At 36.0% G+C, this 12,677-nt stretch overlaps 2 protein-coding genes across 3 annotated transcripts; both read right to left on the bottom strand.

The window, feature by feature from the left end:
- Positions 1 to 6,537: 6,537 nt before the first annotated feature.
- Positions 6,538 to 7,317, bottom strand: LOC141699120 (phytolongin Phyl2.2-like). The gene has a single exon (XM_074503485.1). The coding sequence runs from the start codon at positions 7,315 to 7,317 to the stop codon at positions 6,538 to 6,540; it is 780 nt and encodes a 259-aa protein (XP_074359586.1).
- A 493-nt stretch (positions 7,318 to 7,810) lies between these two features.
- Positions 7,811 to 12,299, bottom strand: LOC141708285 (starch synthase 1, chloroplastic/amyloplastic-like). 2 transcript variants are annotated; one of them, XM_074511834.1, is made up of 8 exons: positions 12,150 to 12,299; positions 11,240 to 11,302; positions 11,076 to 11,165; positions 9,732 to 9,856; positions 9,546 to 9,654; positions 9,412 to 9,467; positions 9,249 to 9,288; positions 7,811 to 8,370 (listed from the first exon to the last, which is right to left on the bottom strand). In XM_074511834.1, the coding sequence occupies exons 4-8, from the start codon at positions 9,851 to 9,853 to the stop codon at positions 8,212 to 8,214; spliced, it is 486 nt and encodes a 161-aa protein (XP_074367935.1). In that variant the 5' UTR covers positions 9,854 to 9,856; positions 11,076 to 11,165; positions 11,240 to 11,302; positions 12,150 to 12,299; the 3' UTR covers positions 7,811 to 8,211. The 2 variants fall into 2 exon arrangements, with proteins under 2 accessions (XP_074367935.1, XP_074367934.1); XM_074511833.1 differs by lacking the exons at positions 11,240 to 11,302; positions 12,150 to 12,299 and adding an exon at positions 10,082 to 10,256.
- Between the last annotated feature and the right edge of the window lie 378 nt (positions 12,300 to 12,677).

Below are 12,677 nucleotides of genomic sequence, written 5' to 3'. Positions count from 1 at the left end.
TTTTGATACCCAAGAAAAAACAGCCGACCTCGGTTACGGAACTGAGACCAATTGCCTTGTGTAACGTGGTGATGAAGATAATTACAAAAGTTTGCAAATAGGCTGAAAAAAGTGTTAGAAATAATGATCTCAGAAACTCAAAGTGCATTCCGGCCTGGTAGATTAATATCGGATAATATCATGGTCTCGTTCTAGGTCATGCACTATCTTAAACGCAAAAAAAAATGGAAGGGAGGGTTACATGGCTCTTAAGCTAGACATGTCCAAAGTATATGATAGAATAGAATGGAACTTTCTGTGAGGCATGCTGCTTGCTATGAGTTTTAGTGACTGGTGGTCTCATCTGATTCTGCAATGCGTGTCCACTGTAGAGTATAATATAATTCATGGAGAATTCGAGATAGGACCCATTACTCCAAGCCGGGGATTGAGACAAGGAGACCCACTGTCTCCCTATCTCTTCATAATATGTGCAGAAGGCCTGTCATCTTTAATAAAACATTATGAATCGAAAAAGTGGATGAAAGAAGTCAAGATATGCCGACGAGCCCCAGTCATCAACCACATGCTTTTTGCCGACGATAGCTACCTATATTGCACGGCAGACAAGGAAGAGGCAAGCGAAGTCATGGAATTGCTAGCTATTTATGAGCAAGCATCTGGGCAGAGGGTAAACAGAGGTAAATCTATGGTATTTTTCAGTGCTAATGTCATTCAATACAATAAGGATATAATCTTTCAGGAGTTGCAAATAGCTGAAGCTGATAACAAATCAAAGTATCTGGTTTACCTAGTATCCTAGGTAGAAATAAGACGGCGATCTTTGGTAACTCAAGTATTACCCTCTTTTGCCATGAACGTTTTTTTGCTTCCACTGGAGCTGATTCGAGAAATGGAAGGTTATCTGTCAAAATTTTTCTGGAGCACTTCACAAAAAACAACTCAAGAATCTGTTGGATGGCCTGGAACAGGATGGTAAAACATAAACATGCAGGGGGATTGGGATTCCGAAGTCTCCGAGACTTCAACATTGTTATGCTAGGCAAACAGTGCTGGCGTCTCATTACAAATCAAAAAAGCTTGGTAGCTCGTATTTACAAAGCGAGATATTATACAGATTCAAGTTTGTGGGAAGCTAAGCTGGGCAACAGTCCTAGCTTTATCTGGCGTAGTGTCCTTGAAGCTAGAAGTGTAATTTGTGTTGACTCAAGTTGGAGAATAGGAGCTAAAAATGAAATTGGCATTTTACATCGACCCTGGCTATCTAATGAGGTGAACCCCTATATCACCACTGAATCTCAGTCGTTATTAGACAAAAAGGTAGAAGCTCTTTTCAGAACTGATACAAAAGAATGGGACCTGGACGTTATTCATGATATTTTTAACGAGAGAGACCAAATATGTATATCTAATACAGTTATTAAACAGGAGCTAGACCGTGATGTGTTATGTTGGAGATTGGAGCAGTCTGGGAACTACACAGTTAAAAGTGCATATAGATTCATTCTAACAACAGAGTGGAGTGAGAGATGCAGATGTCAACATGGAATTCTGGAAGGTGGTCTGGAACATAAAAGCTCTTTCAAAAATTCTGAGCTTAATCTGGCGAGCTACAATGCCTCCCAACTAAAGTTCAACTACAAATTAAATATGCTCATGTGGATAATGTTTGTCCTATGTGCAATGAGAGTGCGGAACCAATCTACCATATTTTGGTACAATGCAGTGTCGCCTCACAATGTTGGAATATATTTGATAGAAACATATCCACGGATGGGAATATGGAGTTCTCAGTGTGGCTAGAGAAAACTCTTGCAACTCAGACGACAATTGCTCGAGCAAAGGTGATTACTCTTGCTGGTCGATTTGGAGAGCTAGAAATGATCTTGTTTGGAACAAAATGTTGAGAGCAATAAGCAAGTAGCACATGGTTCTTATGATGCACATGAGAAGCAGGAGAGTAAAACTTAAGTTTGTTACAAGAAGCCAGCTGTACTTGCCACATCGGCAAGAACTCAAAATAAATATCCAAGTGCTGATGTTGGAGAGTTAGTTAGAAAAAAAAAAATCCCACACTCTGTCTTTCTCTCATTCCTTCTCTTTCATCTCATTCTTCATGAATAAATCTTGTATATGTGTTGTATGTTTTCAGAATGAACAATTACTGTGAATTCATTCTTGTTTACTAGTAAATGATATGTAGAAATCAGTAAGCAACAGTTTGTAGTATATGGAACTTGTATGATCAGACTTTGAAGCTTTGCAATGTTTGTTAATGGAGATTTTCTGATTCTTCAGTTTACAATTCAGTAAGTTTACTTTTCAATCTTGATATTACTATTGTATTATGGTATCAGAGCACGAGTTACGATTCTTTCTCACTACTTGATGATTAGTTGTGAGTTCATTGTTTCTGCTTGAAGTTGATTTGATCACCGTGAAATTTCTTGATCCGCATTTTCGATAATTGGAAAAAGGAGGTTCTCTTCACCTCCATAATGGTCTAGTTACAAATTCTTTTTTGACTTGTACTTCAGCTAATAGTAAACATGTGGTACAAATAAAACTATGGCATCTTAGGTTTGGACACATGCCAGTGAATAAGTTGCTTCATACAGGTCTTTCAGAGTTTGACAAATCCAGCTCTTGCACATTAAATGAAATCTGCCAAATCTGTCCTTTAGCTAAAAAGACAAGGGAGTCCTTTCCTGTGAGCAGTATTAAAACACATCATTCTTTTCAACTGATACATGTAGACACTTGGGGTCCTTACAAAGATGGTACACACAATGGACATCAATTTTTCCTGACAATAGTTGATGACTATACAAGGATGACATGGGTATTTCTGATGACTCACAAAAATGAAGCAATCCAAATTATTCAAAGATTTGTTGCTTATGTGATAAATCAATTTCATACATCAGTTCAAGGCATCAGAAGTGATAATGCTGCTGAATTTTGTGGAAAAGAACTTACTAAGTTCTATCTGGACAAAGGAATTCTGCATCAGAAGTCATGTGCATATACTCCTCAACAAAATGGAATTGTTGAAAGGAAGCACAGACACATTTTGGAGACAGCAAGAGCTTTGTTTTTCCAATCCAAATTGCCAATTCAGTTTTGGGGAGAGTGCATTCTTACTGCAGTCTACTTGATAAACAAAATGCCTCTCTCAATTCTTAATAATGTCAGTCCTTACCAGAGACTCTTTGAATCTGCCCCTAATATTTCGAACTTCAAGGTTTTTGGGTGCTTATGCTATGTTTCCACACAACAACATCAAAGAACTAAGTTTGATACAAGGGCTGCAACTCATATTTTCATTGGATATCCTGTGGGCATCAAGGGCTATAAGGTACTTAATGTTGATACCTTACACATTTCTGTTTCGAGAGATGTGATTTTCATGAGCAATACTTTCCTTTTCATGTTCATCACAATACACATCCCTCTCCCTTCTTTTTACCTAGTTCTTCTGACTACACACCTTTTACTTATGATGAGATTCCTAGTATTTTTTCCACAAACCACTATTCTCATCATTTTGATACTGGTTCCACACATTCAAATTGTGATTCTAATAGTTCTACTGATTTTGACACACAACATAATACACTTAGAAGAAGCACAAGAACTTCCAAAGTACCTATTCATTTAAGTGATTATGTTTGTGGTGCCAGTACCAGTAGTCCTATTTTTCTCACTCATTGGTGCAATCTAGTTTCTTTTGCTGCTTCTGGTTCTTTATCAGTTTCTCCATTCCATAATTTGGTAGAACCAACTAGTTATTTAGAAGCAGTCCAAGATCCAAGGTGGGTGGAAGCCATGGACAAAGAATTAACTGCTTTACATAAAAATCACACATGGATTTTGGTTGATTTACCTCCTGATAAAAAGCCTATTGGTTGTAAATGGGTCTACAAGGTTAAATTCAAGGCTGATGGTAATGTTGAGAGATTTAAAGCACGGTTAGTGGCTAAGGGATATAATCAGAAGTGGGGGATTGATTATCTTGAGACATTTTCCTCTGTTGTCAAAATGGCTACTATTCGGTGTTTGATTGCAGTGGCTGCTCATCGACAATGGACTGTACATCAGTTGGACGTGAATAATGCTTTCCTGCACGGGGATCTATGTGAAGAAGTCTATATGCATGTTCATGAAGGCTTGCCTAATCCTCTCTCAAAGGTCTGCAAACTTGTCAAATCCATCTATGGCTTAAAGCAGGCTTCCAGGCAATGGTTTGCCAAGTTAGTGGGGGAATTGCAGCATAAGGGTTATCAACAGTCTAAGAATGATTATTCCTTATTCTTGAGGCATGATAAAGGTCTTATAACAGTGGTAGCTGTTTATGTAGATGATATAATTTTGACAGGAGATAACATTGATGCTATTAAGGAACTCAAACAACATTTGGATAATGTCTTTAGCATTAAAGATCTGGGAAGACTCAGCTACTTTCTTGGAATAGAAGTTGGGTATTCTGATTTCGGGATTTCTTTAACTCAGAAGAAGTTTACCAAAGAGTTATTGGCTGAAGCTGGAATAAAGAATTGCAAGTCTGTAGTTACTCCACTTCCTATTAATCTCAAATTAGAAGCATCTGAAGGAGAGATATTTGAGAATCCTACTCTCTATAGGTGTTTAGTTGGAAAACTTAATTTTCTAACTCACACCAGACCTGATTTGGCTTACATTGTTCAGCATTTAAGTCAGTATCTACAACAGCCCATGACTTCACATTATAAGGCTTTAATGCATGTTATTAAGTATGTGGCCTCAACCGCTGGACAAGGAGTTTTACTGAAAGGAAGTGATCAATTGGTATTACAAGCATATTCAGACTCAGATTGGGGTGCTTGCTTGGACACAAGAAGGTCAATTTCTGGATATGTTCTAATGCTAGGGAAATCACCAATAAGTTGGAAATCTAAGAAACAGAGTGTTGTTTCAAAAAGTTCATCAGAAGCAGAGTACAGAGCAATGTCTGCAGCTGCAGCAGAAGTAACATGGATGGTGAGATTATTAGAAGAATTGGGAATAAAAGGATTAAAACCAGTCACTCTTCTATGTGACAATCAAAGTGCTATTCATATAGCTAAAAATCATGTACATCATGAAAGGACCAAGCATATTGAAATAGATATACACTTTACAAGAGATAAGGTAATGGAAGGACTGCTACAAATCTCATATTTGCCTACTGAGTTGCAGGTAGCAGATGTATTTACTAAAATCCTTCCATCTGGTCATTTTAATGAGCTGCTTTCCAAACTTGGCATGATCAACATGATGCCTAGTTTGAGGGAGGGTGTTGAGAGCAATAAGCAAGTAGCACATGGTTCTTATGATGCACATGAGAAGCAGGAGAGTAAAACTTAAGTTTGTTACAAGAAGCCAGCTGTACTTGCCACATCGGCAAGAACTCAAAATAAATATCCAAGTGCTGATGTTGGAGAGTTAGAAAAAAAAATCCCACACTCTGTCTTTCTCTCATTCCTTCTCTTTCATCTCATTCTTCATGAATAAATCTTGTATATGTGTTGTATGTTTTCAGAATGAACAATTACTGTGAATTCATTCTTGTTTACTAGTAAATGATATGTAGAAATCAGTAAGCAACAGTTTGTAGTATATGGAACTTGTATGATCAGACTTTGAAGCTTTGCAATGTTTGTTAATGGAGATTTTCTGATTCTTCAGTTTACAATTCAGTAAGTTTACTTTTCAATCTTGATATTACTATTGTATTACAAAAGGAAATGGTCAGGCAAGAAGATTGTGCGAAGGCCTGGGAGTATCTTTCACAGTGGAAATCAACCCAAAGTCGAAATATTGGGCCACCAATTCAACCTCTTGTGACAGGAGATGGTGCAATTCGTTGAGAAGCCACAACAAAATACAGTAAAGATCACAGCAGACGCGGCTATTGCAGAAAATCTGGGCAAGATAGGTGTGGGGCTGATAGCTCGGAATCACGAGGAAGACTTACTACAAGCAAAGGTGAGAAGCTATACAGAAATAATGAACCCTACATTAGCAGAAGCTATTGCAATAAAGGAGGTTTTAAGCTGGGCGCAAGAGATGCAGCATCATATGGTTATGGTTAAATTTGATTGCCTGATAGCAATTCAAATGATAAGAAGTCAGGTACCCATGCGATCAAGACTCGGACAAGTGATTACGGAGTGCAGGGAGGTAGTTAGTCAGCAAAATAACATTAAATTGTCTTTTATTAAGCGGTCTGCGAATATGTCGGCACATGAACCGGCTCATGTGGCATATATGTATCCTGATCGCACTTTTGACTGGAGTTCTGTTCCGGTTAAAGTTAAACACTGTATTCAGTATGATTTGATGAACTAATGAATGGCATTTTGTCAAAAAAAAAACATACTACAACAAGCACTTAATTCTATGAATTTTTAGGCATTCTGCTGTTGTGGGTTTTTTGTTTTCTATATATTCATCTTTCTTATTAAGTGATACCACACAGTTTATATATTTCATCGATTGTTACAACATATCAAGTGTTTAAGCAAGACATTCGAAACCCTGGCAAATCCACATCCAAATGAGAAACAAGACAACACACACAACCAAATCCAATGACAACACCATCCAAACATGTTTCTTCCAAACACGCTTCGCCTTCTCAACAGCAAACAAACCATTCTTATTATGACTACCACCCAATGAAAACTCTCTACTCAATGTAGCAGCAAGGCCATCATGATGTTCAGATGACACATCCACTCTGCTTTCCTTCAGCGCACCTGAATTTTTATTTTTGTTTTTGTTACCGCTAATAAAATGCCCGAATAGTCTCTTCTTGGTTGATCCCCCTAACAAAGGAGTAGGAGTTGATCCATTTCTCACCGAACCACCACCTATTTTACCAGCATTCGGTGGAACGACATCCAAATCTGAATGCGGCGCCAACAATTGATGAAATACGGGATTAAAGTCCCCTTGAAAACAATGAGAGCTGATACAAGTTGAACGTTTAAGAGGATTTTTATCAAGAATGAAATTAAATGAATCGGCTACACTTTCCAGAAATGAAATGCATGATGGCTTTTCGAGATTTTGATCAAATATAGCAAAGTACGTATATGGCTTTTCGAATACGAACATGTAGGTCATGTTGTGAACGGAATGAGAGAAATCTGAGTGAAATTCAGGGGATTTTTCAAGACAATTGAGAGCTATGGAGCCAAGATGAGCATCCTTTGAATTGAATTCTGCGAGAATCGTTGTTTCTTTGGCGATGCATGCATAATATACCATATCTGGGTCCAGGTTGTTGGCCATTCCCAGAAAATCAAGAATCAAACAATCCAAGAATACAAATAATTAATACCACCACCTTCTTAAATCTCGAAAATCCATCAAAATTTGAAACATTTGCATGTGATGTTGCCAAGGACAGGAAGCTACTATTTTGTATAATTAAATGTATATATGTGTGTAACAAGGGCGGAGGAAATTTCTTTCAAGAGTGGCCGAAAGCTGTAGGTCAAGGAAGAAGGTTGAAAGACAAAAAGGGGGTCTCACAGCCGGCCCAGTTTTGAATTGCATGCTCAAAATATTATATAAACTGATTGATGCTGGCCCGCCCTATATTTTAGCATATGTTCTTAAATTAAATACAGTACAAGTCTGAGAAGATGATTTAGCCTAATTTTTTATATGTTATGTTATACTACATCCTATCTACTATTGAATCACCCTATCACTGTCAACGTCAAATCAACTCTTAAATGGAGTTGCTGTGCATTGGTCTCAACTCTTAATCATCATCCAATTGTGTCAATTGTTCAAACCATCTGTTATGTAGAGCTAATTAACTAGGAACTTTCTATTACAAGGGGTTCTATTGTAACTTCCTATTACGGCGTCAAAGCCAAATCATTATAAAGATTGTACAAAATGCCGCGTACATATCCTACACTCTCAAAAGATGAAAACTATATGTGAATTTACATTAACAACTTTCAAAAGGTGAATATCGAAAGTTATAGTTCAAGAAGATGCATAACATATCATCTTTTTACTGCCCAAGTGACTAACTGGTTGTGAGAACAATTACCCACCCAACTTCCGCTGCCCAAGTGGGAATTCATTTTCTAGCAACATCGTGACGAAGATGCCCTAGGGGACACATTGAAAGGAACTGTACATACTCTTTCTACCTTGCTTGGGTAATCACCCAACATAAGGAGGATCCAAGAATACCCACCCAAAAACTTGCTCGTATTTTACAGCAGCGTTGTCCCATGACGAATTACGCTCCATTCCTCTTTTCATCAAACCATCCCAAGAATCTTTGTGATCTCTATAAGTTGCAACAGCGGTTCTCAGTGCCTGCAAATAATCACAAAGAATAAACTAACAATCAATACAAGTGTAAAGAACATATTTAATTTAAAGGCGGCAACTTGGCAAAAACATTAATAATTGGTTCAACAGAATTTCAAGTTATTTTTTGGGTTCTCATTAATTGGTCAATGCCAGTATTAGCCCCCCCAAAGTTCCTACCAAAAAACAAAACAAGGTCAACTGATATAGGGCCAAGCTTAGGTGAGGGAAAACAACTTGTTTAATCGATACAAATTGTCACCTTATGTGAGCATATTATTCTCAACTTCTCTAGTCCACAAAATTCTATATCAGGAGAATATTACCGTATACAGATGGTACACACCGTTGTCTCTTTACAAGTTACATGAATTTAAACAAATTAACCGTCAATCAAGTTCTTGAACACCGGTTATAGTAAAGCAGTTAACAATTTAAAATGAAAAGGCAATTTACACATCATAACATCAATTAATGTATGTTTTAATATTGTAGCTAGATCTCCATGCTCTGTGTTGCTGCAAACTTTACTAAGTCCATGTAATAAGAATAAGTCTAATAATAATTTAATAACTTATAACTTTGTAACAAGAATGTATATCATGCTCAGATAGAAGTAAATCTAATGACTAAATATCAAAACTGCCAATTTATGTAGTCCACTAACTGGTTTGCCAAACATGAAACGACAGTTACTTGAATACCAAAAACACTGATTGCTTTATGAAACTGTAACACAACTGTTAATTTCTATTAGGTGTCAAATTTGATTCCCTATTGTAACTAAATCTTTAGTTATGCACGGGATACAATTATGTTGGGGGTAAAATTATTTTGCTTTCATTTTACTGCACAATTAGAAAACAAGTGGGTGGAAGTACTACCGCTATCATACTTTCCCTTGTGAGCGGAGTGAATGCCCACCTGTTGAAACAAGTCAATAACATTAGTTACATGCAAAATGATGTTTTCCTGCAAACAATATAGTAAAGCTAGAATAAATTGACTGTTATCGACTATTAAATAGTAGCTGATATATATACATACCCAGTGCCTTCACCTCTACCTTCTAGAGCATAAGGATTAAAAGTCTGCACTGTGTCCTATAAGAAAGTAGGCAAGGAATGATTTACTTTCTGCTAATACATCTATAATAAAATCTTTTCGAATGGTTGACTTACTCTAAGTCCTCCAGTGGCATGAACTACTGGAACAGTACCATATCTCATAGCATACAGCTGATTTAAACCACACGGCTCAAATCTTGATGGCATTAATAGTATATCACAACTGCAAATGGAAAAAAGTTACATATATGATACTGGACATGTTCTTATGAAATAAGAACTACTTAAAATCTTATTTACCCAGCTGTTATACGATGAGAAATAGGAACATTGAATCCCACCCATCCCCTAAATTTGTCTTTGAATGATGACTCAGCAGCTCTCATCCATTCTTCATATTGTTTCTCACCAGATCCGAGCATTACCTTAAGAACAGTAAAATTCACTACAATTACGCAAAGTTTCTGTTAAGGTTTACAGAGAAGATACCAGAACTTGTAGTGGTTACCAAGCAAGAGGAGATAGAAAACTTTTATGTAATATTCAAGTAGAAAATGAAACATATGAGAATTGCCTAGCAATTCACATGTGAAATTTTTGATTGATTAATCGATCAATATTACTTGAAAGAACTTTATTTCCTCACTTACACTCATTGAAATATACACAAGTTTACATATTAATATATGCACCGATGCTTGCCCCTAGACTAAATTGGATAAATAAACCTCCTCCAGTCTATAGAGTAGAAAATGGAAGCCCACAATCTTCGCTTTCATCACACCTCTGCCTATATCACCAGCAGAATACTTGATTTCATAAAGCCTGCAGAATGATTTCCGTTATAAAACTCCACGGAAAAGACTTCTACCTATAAAACTAACAGAAAACCCTTTCCTTCCGCTTGTTTTATGTGCTGTAGGATATGTGCTTCAGTGGTACAGAAACAAACTTTCCGCAGGAATACTAGCAGAGGTTTGATGGAAAAGCCAAGATCATGATTTTATTTAATCTAAATTGTCTAATCCACTTCCTGGAGGCTCGGTTGCCTGAGTTGGAGTAGGGGAAAACATCATCCACGTACAGAGAACATAAATACAAAAAATAAATTAATATGAAGCTCCAGAAAACAACGGGCTGAGTTTTATATCTTAGTGAACAATGCAATTGCATTGTTTAAAAACTATTACTTATATCTGGCCTTTGCTGCTTTGGGGCATATACAGTACATTTGACTCCCTGTACTACCATCCGTGATATAAGTTCGAGCAGACTTGTGCTTGGTCAAGATAATTCAGTGGTACTATGACAAGTCAATCCAGGCAGGACCTGGAACATGGCCTTAAGGATAGATCTATCATGGGAGGTGAAGATTAATACAAGCAAAGTTATTGCTTGATCAATCTAGACTCGGGTTGCTTTAAGGCAAATTGAAAAGCCTTTTAAGTAATGTAAACAATGTTGGTAGATAGAGGAAATGCCTTGTGCTATTGTATGTCTTATCTACTCGTCAATGCGTTTGCCAAATTCACCAAAGGAAAGAATACAAATTTTGCATGCAATTATAGTTTTGCATAAATACAGTATAATCTTGCACTCACAAGGGCAAAATATAATCCATTGCCAAAAAATTAGATCACTTACGAATTGAATATCATCCTGTAATAGCTCTGGAGTTGCCGACAGTATTATGTCAATACCTTTCTGGTAGTCCAGTCTCCCAATAAATCCAATCTGCATATAATAAACTCAAGTCAATATCATGTTGTTATTATCCATGCATTACACAGTTTAAGTTTAACTCTCACCAATGGACAATCAGGCCTAATTGGCAGACCCAATTCCTTTTGCAACGCCACTTTACATTGAACCTGTATCAGATAAATATATTCATAAACATAACACCCGCAAAACATATACTCCCTCCGTTCCTCCCAATTGTTTACATTTGGGTTGATCACGGATGTTAAGAAAAATAATAAAATAGTGGAGGAAATTTAAAAAATTGAGTAAAGTGGTGGGACCGATCAATATTTTTTGTATAAAGTGGGTATAGTGGAGGTAAGTAGTGAACGTGGTTAATTTTTATATTATAAAAATTTTACTACTTTTGGAAAACTTAGGGCCTGTTTGGCAAATTGTTTAAGTCAGCTTATTGACTTATAAACCCGCAACAGCTTATTGACGAGTGTTTGTCGACCCAACTTATAAGTTGAATTTACGAATGTTCGTAACGACGTACTTTTTCTCAACTTATTTTTTATTTTTCGTTTTTTATCAATTTTATTTTTAAAAATATTTTTTTAAAAATGTTAATCCAACTTAAAATATAAGAATTAAGATAATTATATTTAAAAATTATTTATTTTAGTTTATTAAAATAAAAAAAATTATGACTTATAAATTAAATTATCCAAACACTTATATAACTTATAAGCATTTATCAACTTATCACTTATCAGTCACTTATTTTATTTAAGTCATAAGTTACTTATTTTAATATTTCCCAAACGGGCACTAGAAATGTTAAAAATTGGAAGGGACAACCCAAAAAGAAAAGTGTAAAGAAATGGTTGGGACAAAGTCATTACATTTTAGAAGACAAACAGTACACTACAATTAAATGTTCGGAAATGAAAAGACATTCATGTTCTCCAATACTTTCAATTACTCTAAAAACTATCAATTCAAGAAACTTTAGATATGAGACATGACTACCTTGCCAGAGAGATCGTTAACGGAATAATGTGAAGGAATATTCTCATCAGTAGATGGGTTCCATTCAGTTTCATCAATGCCATTTGTAATACCTAATAACAATAAAATTATATGATCAATTTACTTGAGCAAAAAACACCGACCATCTATGTCATAAGCATTTTCACAAATACACAATATAAAAAAAAGGCAAATCAAGTAACACTAATAAAGTAGACAATACTCAATGACAGTAACAACTGAATTAATCTCTAAAGAGCATTCTTTACTGAAAAAATGAAAGACTGGAGTTACAAAGTTACTGCATTGAGAAATGACATGGTAAGATACTTTATTACAATGTATGATATCTCCCCATTTTTTATTATTAACATGTCTCCTCTTTAAAACACATACCCATGATAAATAAAAGGATAAACTTAACTGTATTCATAAAGAGAAGATAAAAAAATATTGCAAAATAAAACTAGCACAAAAGGCAAAAAGTGTTGGAGAAGTAGAGCAAACCTATAGCCCTAGAGTTAAATG

The sequence above is a fragment of the Apium graveolens genome, chromosome 2 (assembly GCF_009905375.1).
Source record: "Apium graveolens cultivar Ventura chromosome 2, ASM990537v1, whole genome shotgun sequence".
Taxonomy (NCBI): Eukaryota; Viridiplantae; Streptophyta; class Magnoliopsida; order Apiales; family Apiaceae; genus Apium; species Apium graveolens.
This window is presented reverse-complemented; position numbering and strand designations above follow the sequence as displayed.